Source organism: Zonotrichia albicollis, chromosome Z (genome assembly GCF_047830755.1).
Source record: "Zonotrichia albicollis isolate bZonAlb1 chromosome Z, bZonAlb1.hap1, whole genome shotgun sequence".
NCBI classification, from domain to species: domain Eukaryota; kingdom Metazoa; phylum Chordata; class Aves; order Passeriformes; family Passerellidae; genus Zonotrichia; species Zonotrichia albicollis.
In genome coordinates, this window is record NC_133860.1 from 71,917,044 (window position 1) to 71,931,010 (window position 13,967).

The 13,967-nt window shown below is 36.8% G+C and overlaps 1 protein-coding gene and 1 long non-coding RNA gene across 5 annotated transcripts in view; one reads left to right on the forward strand and one right to left on the reverse strand.

Moving 5' to 3' along the window:
• The window catches only part of GRAMD2B (GRAM domain containing 2B), a 42,332-nt gene extending 34,919 nt beyond the window's left edge, over positions 1-7,413 (reverse strand). For 2 of the 4 annotated variants that reach the window (XM_074532220.1, XM_074532219.1), the window contains exon 1: positions 7,201-7,413. In XM_074532220.1, the coding sequence (XP_074388321.1) occupies positions 7,201-7,325 (125 nt within the window). In that variant the 5' untranslated portion in view covers positions 7,326-7,413. The remainder of the gene's footprint in view (positions 1-7,200) is intronic. The other 2 variants (XM_074532223.1, XM_005493402.3) reach the window with 1 other exon arrangement.
• LOC113460060 (uncharacterized) overlaps positions 1-13,967 on the forward strand; it is a 198,728-nt gene that overhangs the window by 3,831 nt on the left and 180,930 nt on the right. The window lies entirely within an intron of this gene.

The window sequence follows — 13,967 nt, forward strand, 5'->3', positions numbered from 1 at the left end:
TGTGTACTATAAAGTTACTAATTACTTTTTAATGTCTGCAGTACTAGTGATGCTGTATAGACTAAAATTCACATGTTCCTACTCTGAAGAGTATATTAAATCTTAGAGGGGATTCAGGGTTTTCAGTAATTAGAACCTTCAACATTATGTGTAAGATGACAAAAGATGAAAAATTAGGGATGGAACAATAGGGAAAACTTTCAATGCAAAATAAAAAGATTTATGATACATATGAAATCAGAGAAAAGCAGAGACTCACTGAGTCATTGAGTTCATTTCCTGTCCTGAGTTAAGGCCTGCTATTCTTGTGTCACTCCTGGCAAGATTCCTGTCTCAGTTGTTCTTAAAAGTCCTAAGTGTGCCCAGGCCACCAATTCCAGTGTTTGCTATCATCCAGGGCACAATGGATGTCCTCAATCCACAACATGGTCTTGAATCCTTGTTGGTGAAATCTAAATCTAAAGCAATTACTTCTTTATTTATTAAATATGAAGAACAGTGAAAACCTGTCTATTCTTTCTTATCATTTTCATTTTATCTGTAGTGTCAGATAAAACATATAAATTGTGGCTTTGGACTTCTTTATTTTTCTTTTTGTTTTTTCTTCTATGAACTGTCTCTTGTAGGTTTAGGTGTTTTCTGAAGCATGATCCCTCATACTCAACACCAGTAGTTCTATGAAGCTTATATAAAGAGGAGTTTAAAAGATTACTTCATCTTTCCTATACATGGCACCACTGGTCATATTTTGTGGTAAAGTCTTAGTGTTTCACAACAGGTGAGGCTGGCTCAGGTTTAGTATTCAAGCAGTATGACCTAATGAAGCTTTTATAAACGTTAGCTGAGATGCTCTCCTTAGTACATCAGTAGCAGATTGTAAGACTTGATTAAGTATGGCCATCTTGACCATCTACATATCCTTTGTGCATTTTGCTCTTTTTTTTTTCCAATCTGTTTGCTCAATTTATCAGAATAGTTATGAATCATATCTTGAAGGACATGAAGCAAGGAACAGTAAAAGTGCCTAATGAGACACACTGGAGAGGTCAGTATAAAAAGCAGTGAAACTGCTACCCATGCCTAGAGATTCATGGCTAGGATATTGCTGTTGAATGATGAAAAAGACAATCTACCTGGAAATAGCGTTAGAGGCTGTCTTAATCAATAAGGTTTATTTCAGTGCATTCATTGTGGCTGTTCATAAAGTATTTTTCAGTTTATCTGGCAAGTGTCAGCATGCCTGAATGTGAGGGAACTTCCTTGGAAAGAAACAAAGCAGAAAACTAGTAAAGTGGTAACAAGCATTCTGTGTGCTTTGAGCACATTTCTCTTCAGTAAAAAGTTCTTCTGTATGTCTTTGCAGGTGTAAAAATGTATTAAGAGCTACAGCATCAATAGTGCCTGAATACAAGTGCTTTTGCCTAATAGGTCATTGTATATGTCTTCAGTTTTCTTTATGATATTCTGCATTGGTAGGATTCTGTGAAGGCTATGCAAATGTTTTGGAAGCTTTTAAGTGTTGAAAGACCTGCTAAGTCCTTGTAGTTGAAGTGTGATAGTAAAGCAGTCTTATGTTGGATACTATAGAAATAGGAGCTCTGATAGTATGAGACACAAACGTTTGAAAAGATGTTGAAACAGGGAAAAAATTCTAATTTCTAGAATACACACAGGGCATTGGAAGAAGTTGCCCAGAGTGGCTACACACTGTCTTTGGAGGGTACAAGATTCAGCTAGACAAAGCCATACCTGATCTGAGCTGGTATTTATGATACTCCTGACTCGATCAGGAATATTCAAAAACAGTGTTCAAGTTACTCAGCGTACCTGAAGTACGCTCAAAATAAGTGGAGCCAAGGTCCAAAATAGTCTGTGGAAGATAACTAGAGCCAGAACACAGTGAATGGTGTGATTTTATAATGAGTGAAAAGCAGTTTTGGCCACTTGAGCCTTGTTCCTTGCCTGGATTAAGAATTCAATAATTTATTTGCTTTTAGAAGTTTGAGATTACTTTATAGATACCCATATCAGGTAATATTTTTCTTCTGATCTGTTTACTGAAAGTCTTATCTGACTATCTCTTCCTGGTTTTTGTTTAAAGTAGCCTGGATTACTGTATTGGTTGAACCGCCCTTTAGACAGGGCAGTGCATGGGGCAAATGAGGTAAGCTGGGCTGAAAGCTAATTGGAGAGTTTATCACAAATGGAGGAGCATGCCAGGGCTGTTCCTTGTGGCTCCATCTTGAAACAGTTGGGTGAACCAGACCATGCTACACTGGTGCTGTAACACCCAGCAGGACAAAGGAGAGAGACTGCCACCAAAACTTCTGGGGTATCAGTAATATGGTATCAGCCCTCCTCTCGGTGAGCATGTAACACATTGCACAGGTACTTGTCAGCACATTTACTGCCATTTTAGGACCAATTACCTTTCAAATAACCTGTGTAGAGTCACAGAAGACACCCTTCATGCTGTGAGCCTCACCACTGTGTCTTACTGTGCCATGGTGATCAAAAGAACAGTATGGGATGAAGGTTTAATGGAAAAACCCTCCAACACAACCGTTGAAATAAAGGAATCTTCAGCTCACTCCAAATTGTTCATGGCAACTTTCTTACATACTGGAAAAAGCTACCTTGTGATGTGTTAACAGTTTGGTTTTGCCAGCTATGAGAAAGCACTCAGACAGTTGGCATTTTGCTGAAAAACATGTCACTGTTTCCTCTTAGCTCATGATAAAAAAAAAAAAAAGCAGTTATGGCATATTTGCATATTTTCATGCAATATATTGGCCTGGATGCCTCATGAATGTCAGTGTTAACATACTAGAATACTGTGTGATGCCTAGATCTTGTAATTTAAAATGATTGTATGAAATCTCATGGCAGCAAAATCCGTGTTTTGTCTATTTATTATTTAAAAAAGATATTTCCCTTTTAATAAAAGAGATATATATTTAATATATTGTCCATCTGTGCTAAAAAAGATAAATGTAAGTATTGCTTGTTCTACTCTGATGGGTCACATTAGCTTTGTCATCCTTTGATTAAAAATGTCCAAGGAAATCCTGGACAATATGCAAGTGTGACATCTCTGTATAGAAATGACTTGGGCAAAAATTTCAGTCCAGCTACAGCTGTATGTTATTATTCATGAGATACACAAAGATGATGTGTATCTAATAAATAAAAGGTGCATGCATGAATATAATTACTCAATCTGTGTATCATAAATGAATACATGTGGGTCCTTTGGAACCACAATGCCCAAGTGCATGCAAACATTCATGATATGTGTAAATATGGTGATCATTTTGTTGAGAAAATCCTTTAGTCATCTGGCAGTCTCTGAAGTGCAGCAGTATGGTACATTAAGTATGTAAAAAAATGAAAACAGATTTGTTTGAGGATAAATTGAATCTTCTACAAGAAAATAGAGTGCCCAGACTTTCCAGAAGATTAGGAGAGGTTTGTCCTTACCTTTAGAAGAGGAATGTTAAAGTGAGGAACACAAGATAATGTGAAAGAATTAATCATACTCTCAGTTTTTTCACAGTCTTTACATCAGATGGGGCTGTGAATAATAAGCTAGTGGACTGTGCTTATATAGTTACTGTTCTGTTGTATTTAGAACTAGGACTTATATTACTCTGGGGAAAAAGAAACCAAAACAAGTGTAAATATGTCTTCATATTCAGGCCAGTAAGGGTGAGGGCCAGAGCCCAGATGCTAGCCATTGAGCAGCAAGGTAGTTGCCAGTGTTTCAGGTGCCCATAACTGAGCTATAAAAACAACACACCTTTTAGAAGGTGGTGTGTGCCTATCTTTTTAACATCACTTCTTAAATAAAGAGATAAGCCTCAGTCTTACAGCAGTACACTGGAAGATTCTGAGGGATATAATTTCAATGCAGAATTTCCTTTAAAAAAGCTTTCCATCAAAAAATCTTCATAGAGGAAATCTGGATGTAGGGTTCCTTTTTGTGTCCAAACAAATACCTGTCTGTAACAAAACCATCTCTAAAGTTTCTGCTACTGGTTGTTACAGAGTTTTTCTGTTCTTTTGTTGTAAGCAAAAGATAGGTAAATATTAATGCCAGATCACAGATGCAAAATGCGAGTGCTGTATTTACTGTATTTGTATATTGTAATGCACCAAATGAACTTCCGTGTCAGGACTGGAGTTGAGAACCCTTTTGATTTCTGTTTTGATGAGATAGTTAGAAAACAAAGCACTCCATGTTCTGTAATTTGAAAAACACTGTTCTGTAATTTAAAAATAATTGTTTTTAACTCTCACCTGATATCCGTGTTACTGACCAATTTTTTTTAAAGTGTTTAATATATAACTTGCAATGTGATTATTTCTAAGATTGATGTAAACATACAGAGCATTATGACATTCACAGAACTGCTGGTCTAAATTGCTGAAAAAGCTAATTTTCTTGTGTTCAATATGTTTGGTTTTTATTTCCTAGAGTCACTCAGGGGACTATTCAAAACCAAAAGCCTTAAGATTTTCCTAAATTTTAGGATAATTGGATACAGGGTATTGACTCATATTATAGGGATGGGCTCCAAATGGGAGCTTGAAGATCCCCGTTTTTTTAGCCCAAATTTTGTTCTATGTCAGAACAACTTTATACATTCATACTGATAAAATGCTGCAAAGATATGTGGCCAGTACTTTTATCAATACAAATTTTGTATTGATAATGTGTGGCTGACACCTCAGGTTTTATAGGGGCCTGAGTAAATATATGTATTGCAGTAAAAGATCTCTGTATTGTATAAGTGACCCTGCCTCGATTCTAGTTATTGTAAATGGGCTGCAGCTGTGATGTCCGTAACTGGGCGGCAGCTGCAACCCGAGGAGGTAGCTGGGATAAAAGGAGTGGGTTGGCTGGTCAGGGAGAGCCTTGGAGGAGCCCTGATGAAGAAGCAGCAACAGTGCTGTGAAGAGCTGTGTGTGAGAAACCACCCAGAAGGTATGGGACTCTAGAAATAAGATAATAACAATATGAATGCAACAAGCTTTAGCACAAGTTCCTTCTGAAATCAGTTTTGCTCTATGTCAGGAACAACATGCTGCCATGACAATAAACTGTGAGCTCCCCTTTATGAAATGTTAATAACTCTCTGGTTTCTGCCAAATTCATGCTCATCCACATGCCAATTACAGTGAGGGGAAACCAGATGTATATAAAAACTTAGGCATATAGTCAGTTTTTCTCCTCGGGCATGAATAATTAGAATGAACAAGAAGGATCATTAAATTTTCTTTGTGGGTGAATCTTCATATATAGAAAATATGCTCCAAATAAATAAGACTGTATGGAAGGCGTACCTAAAAATGCAGAGCCTGCATTTACTTTTTCCAAAATAATTTTCCATGTGGCTCATTTTCAATATCATGACTGTGACAAACACATGAAAAGCAAGTTTGGTGTGAGCTCAGTCCATCTAGCTCATTATGTGCTATTGTGCATCCTCCTTATATGATTGCCTAGTATTTGCAGCCTGCTACTCTGTCTTTGCTATTGTTAGAGGTATGGTTTCACAGCAAGGTTTTATAATCATATTATCCTTACTGAACCAGCAATTGAGTAAACTGGTTTTCTAGAAGGTCTGCTCCTACCACTCAATACCTGGCAGGCAGGTTGATTATTGAGAAATCTGGGGTAAAGGACCTGTTCTTTGTAAGGCCTGGTCACATTGCCCCCAGAGCATATATGGCAGCTTTTTGTGTACTGGTTATTTAATGGTAAATAAAAAAGAAGGTAGGTCTGTCTGCCCAGTGTTCTGGACAGGACACAGAAAGGAGGACAGAATTTATATTGTCCAAATTAGGAAGTGGGTAAAAATCACCAACTTGTGTTGTCGCCCTCTGAATGCTTCTGTATGTTATTTATGTCCCATGCAAAATGAGGTCAAGAGGCATATGAAAAGTCATGGGAATTTTTTTTCTTAAAAACAAGCTCAAAGTTCTAGATAAGAGTCTTTGAAATCTCTAATTAAACTATAAATTTCTGATTCTCTATTGTCTGTTCAAACTGTTGGACATTATCTCTCTGACATTTGAGTTGGAAGAAAGGATGATATGCAGATGTAATATTAAAAAGCCCTAATAATATTCCAAAAGAGAAAAATTAGGCCAACAGGCTCTTTATAGTAGTGACTCAATTAGTGATAAGATCTGTCACCCCATATAAAGAATTTTTGCACAGCCACAAAGAAATGTAATTCATCCACACAAAGACTATGTAGAGGTTCCAGATCACTCTTCAGGTTTGTTTGGCACCATACAGGACTAGCCCTTGGCAAAGAGTTTTCAAGCAGATTCAGAACCAATAAATGTCTAATGGTATTTTGAATAGTTTTTAAAGCTATTTTATTCATGGTGGGTTGACATAAGTACTGTGGGTATTTATTTGTGTTGCTCCTGCAGTAGAGGAGGAAGGATAAGCACTAAGTGCCAGTAGCCCTCTAACATTACTTTCCCTCATTTTTTTGTGCTTTCTAAAATGTGCATGATTTATCTAGAATTCAGCATTGTAATGAATTCCACCATAGAGGTAATTTGCAATTCAACAAGTCCACCCTTCCAAAGTAAGAAAACAGATTTTCCCCTAATTTTTTTTTTGCAATGTTCTATCAGGAAACCCTTTACCAGAATTCACTTAGTAAGTTTTCTACTTCCTTGAATATTTCTTGTGAATAAGGTGGCACTCATCTTGAAAATTAGTTTAATAAACATTATGAAGTCTCTTTAGGCCAAAACACACATGAAAACATTTTGCTAAACTCCCTGATCTAACAAAGTTTACATTTGTTTTGTACAGAGTTCAAATATTATAGATATTTGGGTGTCCCTATAGAGGTCACTTTTAAAATTTGAGTTTTATTAGTATATAGTTTTATACACATTCAAAGCCTTATTTCAGTGTCAATAAATAAGGAATCAGAAAAAAATACCCTTCTGTCCTCCATCACAAGTTTCTCCTTTATAGTGGTGCTCCCCTTCCCAGGTGAAATCAGTAGCATATATGAAATTACCTTCTCTGTGTGCATTTCCTTTTCGTATTAGGCTTCCTTGTCTAGGTATTTTTGTTAGTGTACTTGTCCCAGTGCCCTCCTCTGTTGCTGCCCTGTTCCCCCATCATTGAGCACATGCAAAGTATTCAAATATATTAGGATTTACCTTATAAATACTGATCCAACGCTCTCTGTAGGACTGGCTGGGTCGTCATTACTTGATTTTCGGAAGCTGTTCTGACTTTCAGAAAGAAAAACTGAGTCCTCCAAGGAGCTTCCTTTTTTCAACATTTTAATGGAGCTAACTGCAGACTTAGGTAAGTTCAATACTGGAGCAATCCGTGAAACACACAGCCTTTCTCTGCTGTAGGAAGTGCTGTCTTGGTCTGACTCCAGCTCAAACTAGGTTTAAAAATCAGTTAATGAGTAACGTAGTGTTGTGATATCATAAGGGAGTTTTCTTTTTTATCTGCAGCACTTCAGAAGTTTACCTGAGAACAGAAATTATCAAATCTAGGTGAACTGTGTCTTTGAAATTTCATTATAAATAGCAATAACATGTTTGGCTGAATTGAGGAGTGTAAAACATGAACTCTATTTCCAATTATGTTTTGTTTTCAGGTTTGTACCTAAAACTGAAACATGGTCTGTCATAAATTCTGCTTTGTGATCTATCTACCTATCTCTAAGTGTCCAAGTTTGAATAACAAATGTGTATATTTTTTAAGAAATTACTATATCTACCTGTTGTGAAGATGCCAAAATTATTATATTGGACTTCTCCAGTGACGAGTTGGTCCACATGTGTGCAAGTGGCTGCTATAAAAGTCAAATCCTTGCAGTTTAATTTAAATACAGGTAGTCGTTTAATTCTCAATGCACAGGGATTCAACTGGACAAAATCAGTTTGTCTAACCTAAAACCAGTTTTTAAACCAAAACCAGTTTTTCCATAAATTGGCAAACATTAACTACAAACATACATGGTTTTCTGTTTGTTGAAGATTACTATAATGATTAGGTTAGGGAGTGAAATAATCAGAAATCTTTATATTGCAAATCCTCTTATAGTACTGATTTAACATCCAAAGTATTTAAAAATCCTCTTAAAATTCATCTTGGACCACCATGTAATGAAGATTTGTCTATGAGACTGACCAAAGATGTTTAATGTAATACACTCTTTCTGTTCTCAGCATCTATGAACAGCTTGTGAAACAGTACAAATCCATTTGGACTATCCACAGGTTTTATTGGTAGATGCAAAGACATCTAAGCAAACAAATGTATTTTTCTCTTTTTAAATTTCTTTGTTTCTGGTTTATTTGCATAACTAAATACCTAGACTTTTTTAGTATAAAATTTGCTTGTGATCAGTGTTAATTAAGCAAATTGTAATGAAATCTACAAATGTGTGAAACAGTCACTATTGAAATACAGGATTAGCATAACAGCTAAGAAAGGTAAAGATGAAGCAGCTGCTTCCTTGGAAGCAAAAATTCCAAATAAATGTGAGAGGACTTTTAATAAAAAACCCAGAAAATAAATAAAGTATATGCTTTTCATCATATTTAAATATTCCCCATGAAACCTGTACTTAAGGAGCTGTGTTTAAGCTACTTGGATTCTGAATTAATGCCTCCTTGAGTCATTATGCTGTACACGTTTGGTTTCGTGCTATCTAGGCCTTTTTGTTAGTCTGTACGTGATCCTGTGTGATCATAGGCTACAAACATGGAGCTGCCTAACTAGGCAAAGTCTGTACTCTATTACTCTTCCATAAAACAAGTGATATCACCTTCAACAAATACAGAAGCTTTTTCCTTCTCTAATCGCAAGAAGAATTTACTTTGGCTGTGTTGTATCCTATTCACTTAGGATAGGAAGGCTTTATCTTTTTCAAAGAAAGAAATATTCTTAGAACTATTTAGAAAACTTAAGTGACATAATGAGCTTGTAAATCATTAATATGACTTATTTTTCTTTGAAAGCAATCTATTTGTACAGTAAAATGTAATGAAACCCCTTCATTAAGAGTCAGAATGGCAACTGTGTTCTTTTTCTATGTTAAAAAGCAAGTACAGTGAGAGGGCAATTGAATTTTTCCCTAAATGAGTAATTGCAGGAACATTCTTAGCAAGAAAAAACTACAACATGATTCCTTTCCTCCAATTTTATGCATCTTTGCTGTTCTACAAAACAGTCAGATTTTGCAGTTTCGTACAGGGGACCGTGCCTGCTTCTAAACTACTGTTTACTATATCACAATAGTAAGTGGTAAGCGTGTGTTTTCCAGCCTGCAATTATATGGCTACTTGCATAAGCCCGTGCTGAAGTGCTTCTAGGTTTGCCATGCTAGTGCAGTGCTAACCAGGTCAGGGACTAGGCTGGGGAGTCAAATGCTCCTGCCTGCACAGCTGGTGTTACTGAGCTAGTTTAGGTCAGCTCAGGCCTACACAGCATCACAGAATCATGTAAATCAAATCAATCCATAGACCTAACACTGCCAGTTCCACCTCAGGAGCTTTGTTGTAGTGGCAATCAGTGTTATGTATGGCCATGTGAAGAAAAACAGGTTTGTGTGACAGTGCCCTGAGACTCTCATGGCTCTTGTTTATTAAGAAGTCTTATCTGCCTTGAATGTTGCAGCAATAACTCCCTGGACTGATGAAAAGGAGCAGGCCTATGAGATGCATTTCTCGTTGGAACAGGAAGGTACAGTGGTGGTACTGCTGTCACCTATGCTCAAGAGATTATTTTTGCTCATTAGTAGGCCCACACAACCTGAGTTTACTATTGATTTGTAGTGCTTTGCACAGCTGTGATCTTGAGCTGTTTTGGAGATCATTTTAGGGCTGAAAATACTAGATGGTTAGTTGTAGTTGTAGTCAGAAGGGCTGACCTGATGGTGTCTGTATAAGTGGTAAGACTTGGATTCATGCAATTTTTATTTTGTGTGGATCTATGCTGTATTATAATCTTTGGAACTGCCCCATTTTGATGCAAGGATATGAAAACTGTGTAGTTTATAACCACTAGGCAAATTTAAAAGCAGTTGATCACTCCATGTCTTTCTAATATTCATAAATATTTTCAGGAGAGGTAGAGATACCTACAGAAATGTCAGCGATAAGAGATGTGGGGCAGATACAGAACTTACTTTTTGTAGCTGCTCACTTCACATCCCTTAGCCGTAGTTAACAGACACCAGTATCTTTTCTCTTTCTGATGAGATGGATCAGGTGTGGGAAGAAGTTGATACTCCTGATGGTGTGGCTATCTGCTGTACGTGGACTTCTCCCCAGAGAATTGTTCTTCATGTTCTGAAGAAACTGGTAGCTCAGTAGCTTATAAGCTTGAGTAAATTTGTTTTACTCTATCTCTTGCTGTCTCATACAATGAAAACAACTTTTCCCCTTTATTTCTTGAGTTCCTCTTCCTTTAATCTACTTTTCTTGAATTCCATATTCATATTTGGCCAAGCGTATCCTTATTTTTCTCAATTATCAAACTATGCCCTTTAATTCTGACCTTTGTCACTGACACTCTGTTATCGCTTATCTGCTAGACTATATCTTGTGGAGTCTAGGACTGTTGCAATTATTTCTGATAGGCAGGGAGGGTGAAAATGTGGCTAGTGTCCTTGAACCTCATACAATTTTATTTTCAGTCTGCAGCAGTTGTCATTAAAAGGTTAGAAATTATCTGGAAAATGTACACTTTCTTTGTCCCTTATGACTACTGTGGGATTTTTTTTCCCCATCAAAATAAAATGAATTACTTCAGGTATGGTGGATTATTCTTGCTTTCTCGGTCCCTGGAGTATTTCTTCTGAAGACAGAGATATTCAGAAATATATTAACAATACCAATTGTGTTACACACATTTTAAGTCCTTTTGTCTGACCTAAATGGTCTCCTGTTATGCGATAGGAAGAAAAAAGTGGTGAAATTTGGGCATTCAGAGCGAGAGATTTCATTTATGGTAGGGATGGCTTTGTGGCTTGTGACAGGTGACTGCTAAGAAACTGCCTAAATATTGCAAGTTGAAGTGATCATACAGGGAGATGCTGTTAAACAGTTTGTAAAGAGATGTCAGGAAGTATATTTTGAAAAAAACCATTCAGTTTTATTACCATCCAGGAATGAGCCAAATGAGCAATAAACCAGCTGCTGAACTTGTGGCTGAAGGTCATACTAGTGACTTGAGATGGTAGTGAATGTTGTACATTCTTATAGGAGCTTACATCTTGGCTAGAATGTGGCCACAAAAGCTTATAGATTTTTTAGTAAGGAGTAGGGGAATCAATGAGTGGTCATTTTATCAGTTTGTTCTGAGTTTCAGAATTTACTGGCCTGTAAATTGGACTGCATAATTAGTCTGTTATGATCCCTAGAATAATGGGGAGGTGAGTTCTTGCTTTATGGGTTTAGCTCTCATAATGTTTGTTTTCTGTGGTATACACAGAAGCAGCTGCTCTGATTCAGAGCCAACATTGTCTTTCATGATTAGGATTGTCTCATTTTTTCCCCTGCTTGTATCAAGTCTATTCAAAAAAATAATATTTTTTTCCTCTTAACTGGACATATGAAAAGTGCACCTTTCCAAATAATTCCAGAAAGAAATATGGGTCACATGTTGTTCAGTCTAAAATCAGCTTGGACATTTTTAGGTAAGTTTTATATCTAGTTTCCAATATTCCATTCCTTTTTCTGATCTTAGGTTTCTTGGTTTCCCTCTTGAACTGGGGTTTAATCTGTTCTAATCTGTGCTTTATTTGCAATAGTGAGAAACACTCAGTTTGTATGTAGGGAGTTTTCAGTTCTGCCTGTTCCTGCTAGAACTTGAGCAAATGCTGTGTTGAGTATGTGGGATGCTGCAGGCAGATATGTAGAATTGCTCTTCCTTCTCCTGTGCTACTCTGTATGCTGCATGGCACCAGAACTCATGTGTAAAATCACAGACAAATTTGTGGAGAAAGGGGACAGAACACTGGTCTGGTGAGGTGAGAGCAATAGAAGAACATGTAGCATAGAGGAATTACACCTAGAAGTACACAGGAATTAAAACAATGGTGCGGTGTCCATATTTATGGAAGCCAGTGACTGTTTTGCTTTTCAGTAATCTTGTTGTTAGAACATGCTCTTTAAACTATGTCTTTTCTGCTCCCTGTCTTGGTGGTCACCTTAGTAGATGCTGTTTCAGTTACACCAATGTGTGAATATCCAATTCCATTCCTCATCCTGGAACTCCCATATGCTCAACTTTTGGAGGGTCGTATGTGTGTTTAGAAGCTTCTCCTTCCATGCAACAAAAGCTTTTTAAAGAAACACACCCAATGAATTTGGGAGAAAGCCATTGTGGTGTAGAAGACAGTCAGATGTGGTGCGGTTATGAAAGGCAACTTTACCTTAGAAGATGAGACTTTTCAAAATTTTCTTTTAACAAAAGGAAACACAGAAACCTAAAAATTCAAGACTTAATTCTTGAGCGCCTGAGGCTGATAAGGAAAAGTAAGACAAAAAGTGTCTGAGACAAAAACCCCAAGTTTGTTGCCCTGGGTGAGAGACTTGGGTTTGTGATTAAGAAGAAAAAAACCCACTTCATCTGATTGACTGAAATACCATTAATATTAATAAATACTGGCTCTTTGTAGCATATGCTTTAAAAAGTTAAATAAATTCAGCTTTGTAAATGGCTGTGTTCCCCATTCTCTAAATGATATATAGACTTCTGCTGTATTATCAGTCCACTAAAAAATTTGAATTGGTCTCTTCTCTTCAGTACTGTAATACTAATGTTAATATCTTTATTTGCACAGCTGAATCTGATGAGTTTGTTCAGGTCATGTATTCATATTTTCTGTGTTAATGATGAAGATTACTGAGAGACCTAGAGTAAAATGTTGCTAAGAGTGAGAAGTAACTATTTTACTAAGCTGGTGGCTGCTGACATGAAAGGAAGACATTAATTCAGCGAATACCATTGTGAAATGTTGGAAATTTCTGCTTATCCACACTATTGTAATCTTTGTGGTGAGCTAGCTGCCTCCTGGCTAGACCTCTGCTTTTTTAAACACTTCATTTGGTAAATGAGGTATTGGTATGTCCCATGTAAAATATCATTGGTGACTGTACAGTGACACTTCCTCTCAAGAGATGCATGGGCAAAGACATTTCTGAATAAAATAGGAAATTCCAGCAATGTTCAGCTAGAGTAGCAGGACCAAGAAGATGCATAAGACCATAATAACATTAATGAGATACCACCTGATAATACAGCTTTCAGCAAAGCAACAACAACATGGTTATAGGAAGCCAACAAGGACAGCTTTATTAATATATCCATGTGGCATATAATTAAAACAGGAATGGCATTTGAGGTATTATACAAAACCCCACTTAGGTGAATGGAAACTTCATCAGAATTTGGATCCAATCACTGTCAGACAACCCTGTGCTGCAACACTGAACTTAATTTGCAGGTAGGAAGCATGGAAAACTCTCACTGGATAGAAACTTGCCTACCGTAATCATAAAGATGATCTGAACAACTCATGGATTTGGTTGCTTTGATTTTCTCAGGAAGTAATTAGACTAGGCCAGGAAGAAAGTAAACAGGTCCATGAAATATAAGCACTTCAAACCTGTTTTTCTCTTCTCTGTAAGAAAAGTGGTGGTTTACTGCCTTCATGTAGTCCCAAGCAGAATTTGTCCCCAGTTGTTTATATTGTCCCTTTCTACCTCTTACCATATATTTTTATTTAACACAAACAGTAGGAGGAAAGGTTAGAGATAAAAGATTAATCTTATGTGATTGTGGAATATAGTGCTTCCTGAAAGTGAAATAAAAAGACATATTCTATTTTAAAAGATACTTTTTCCTTTTGAATGCCTTTTCAGAGGTTAATTTCTATTCCTGTATACAAAGACAT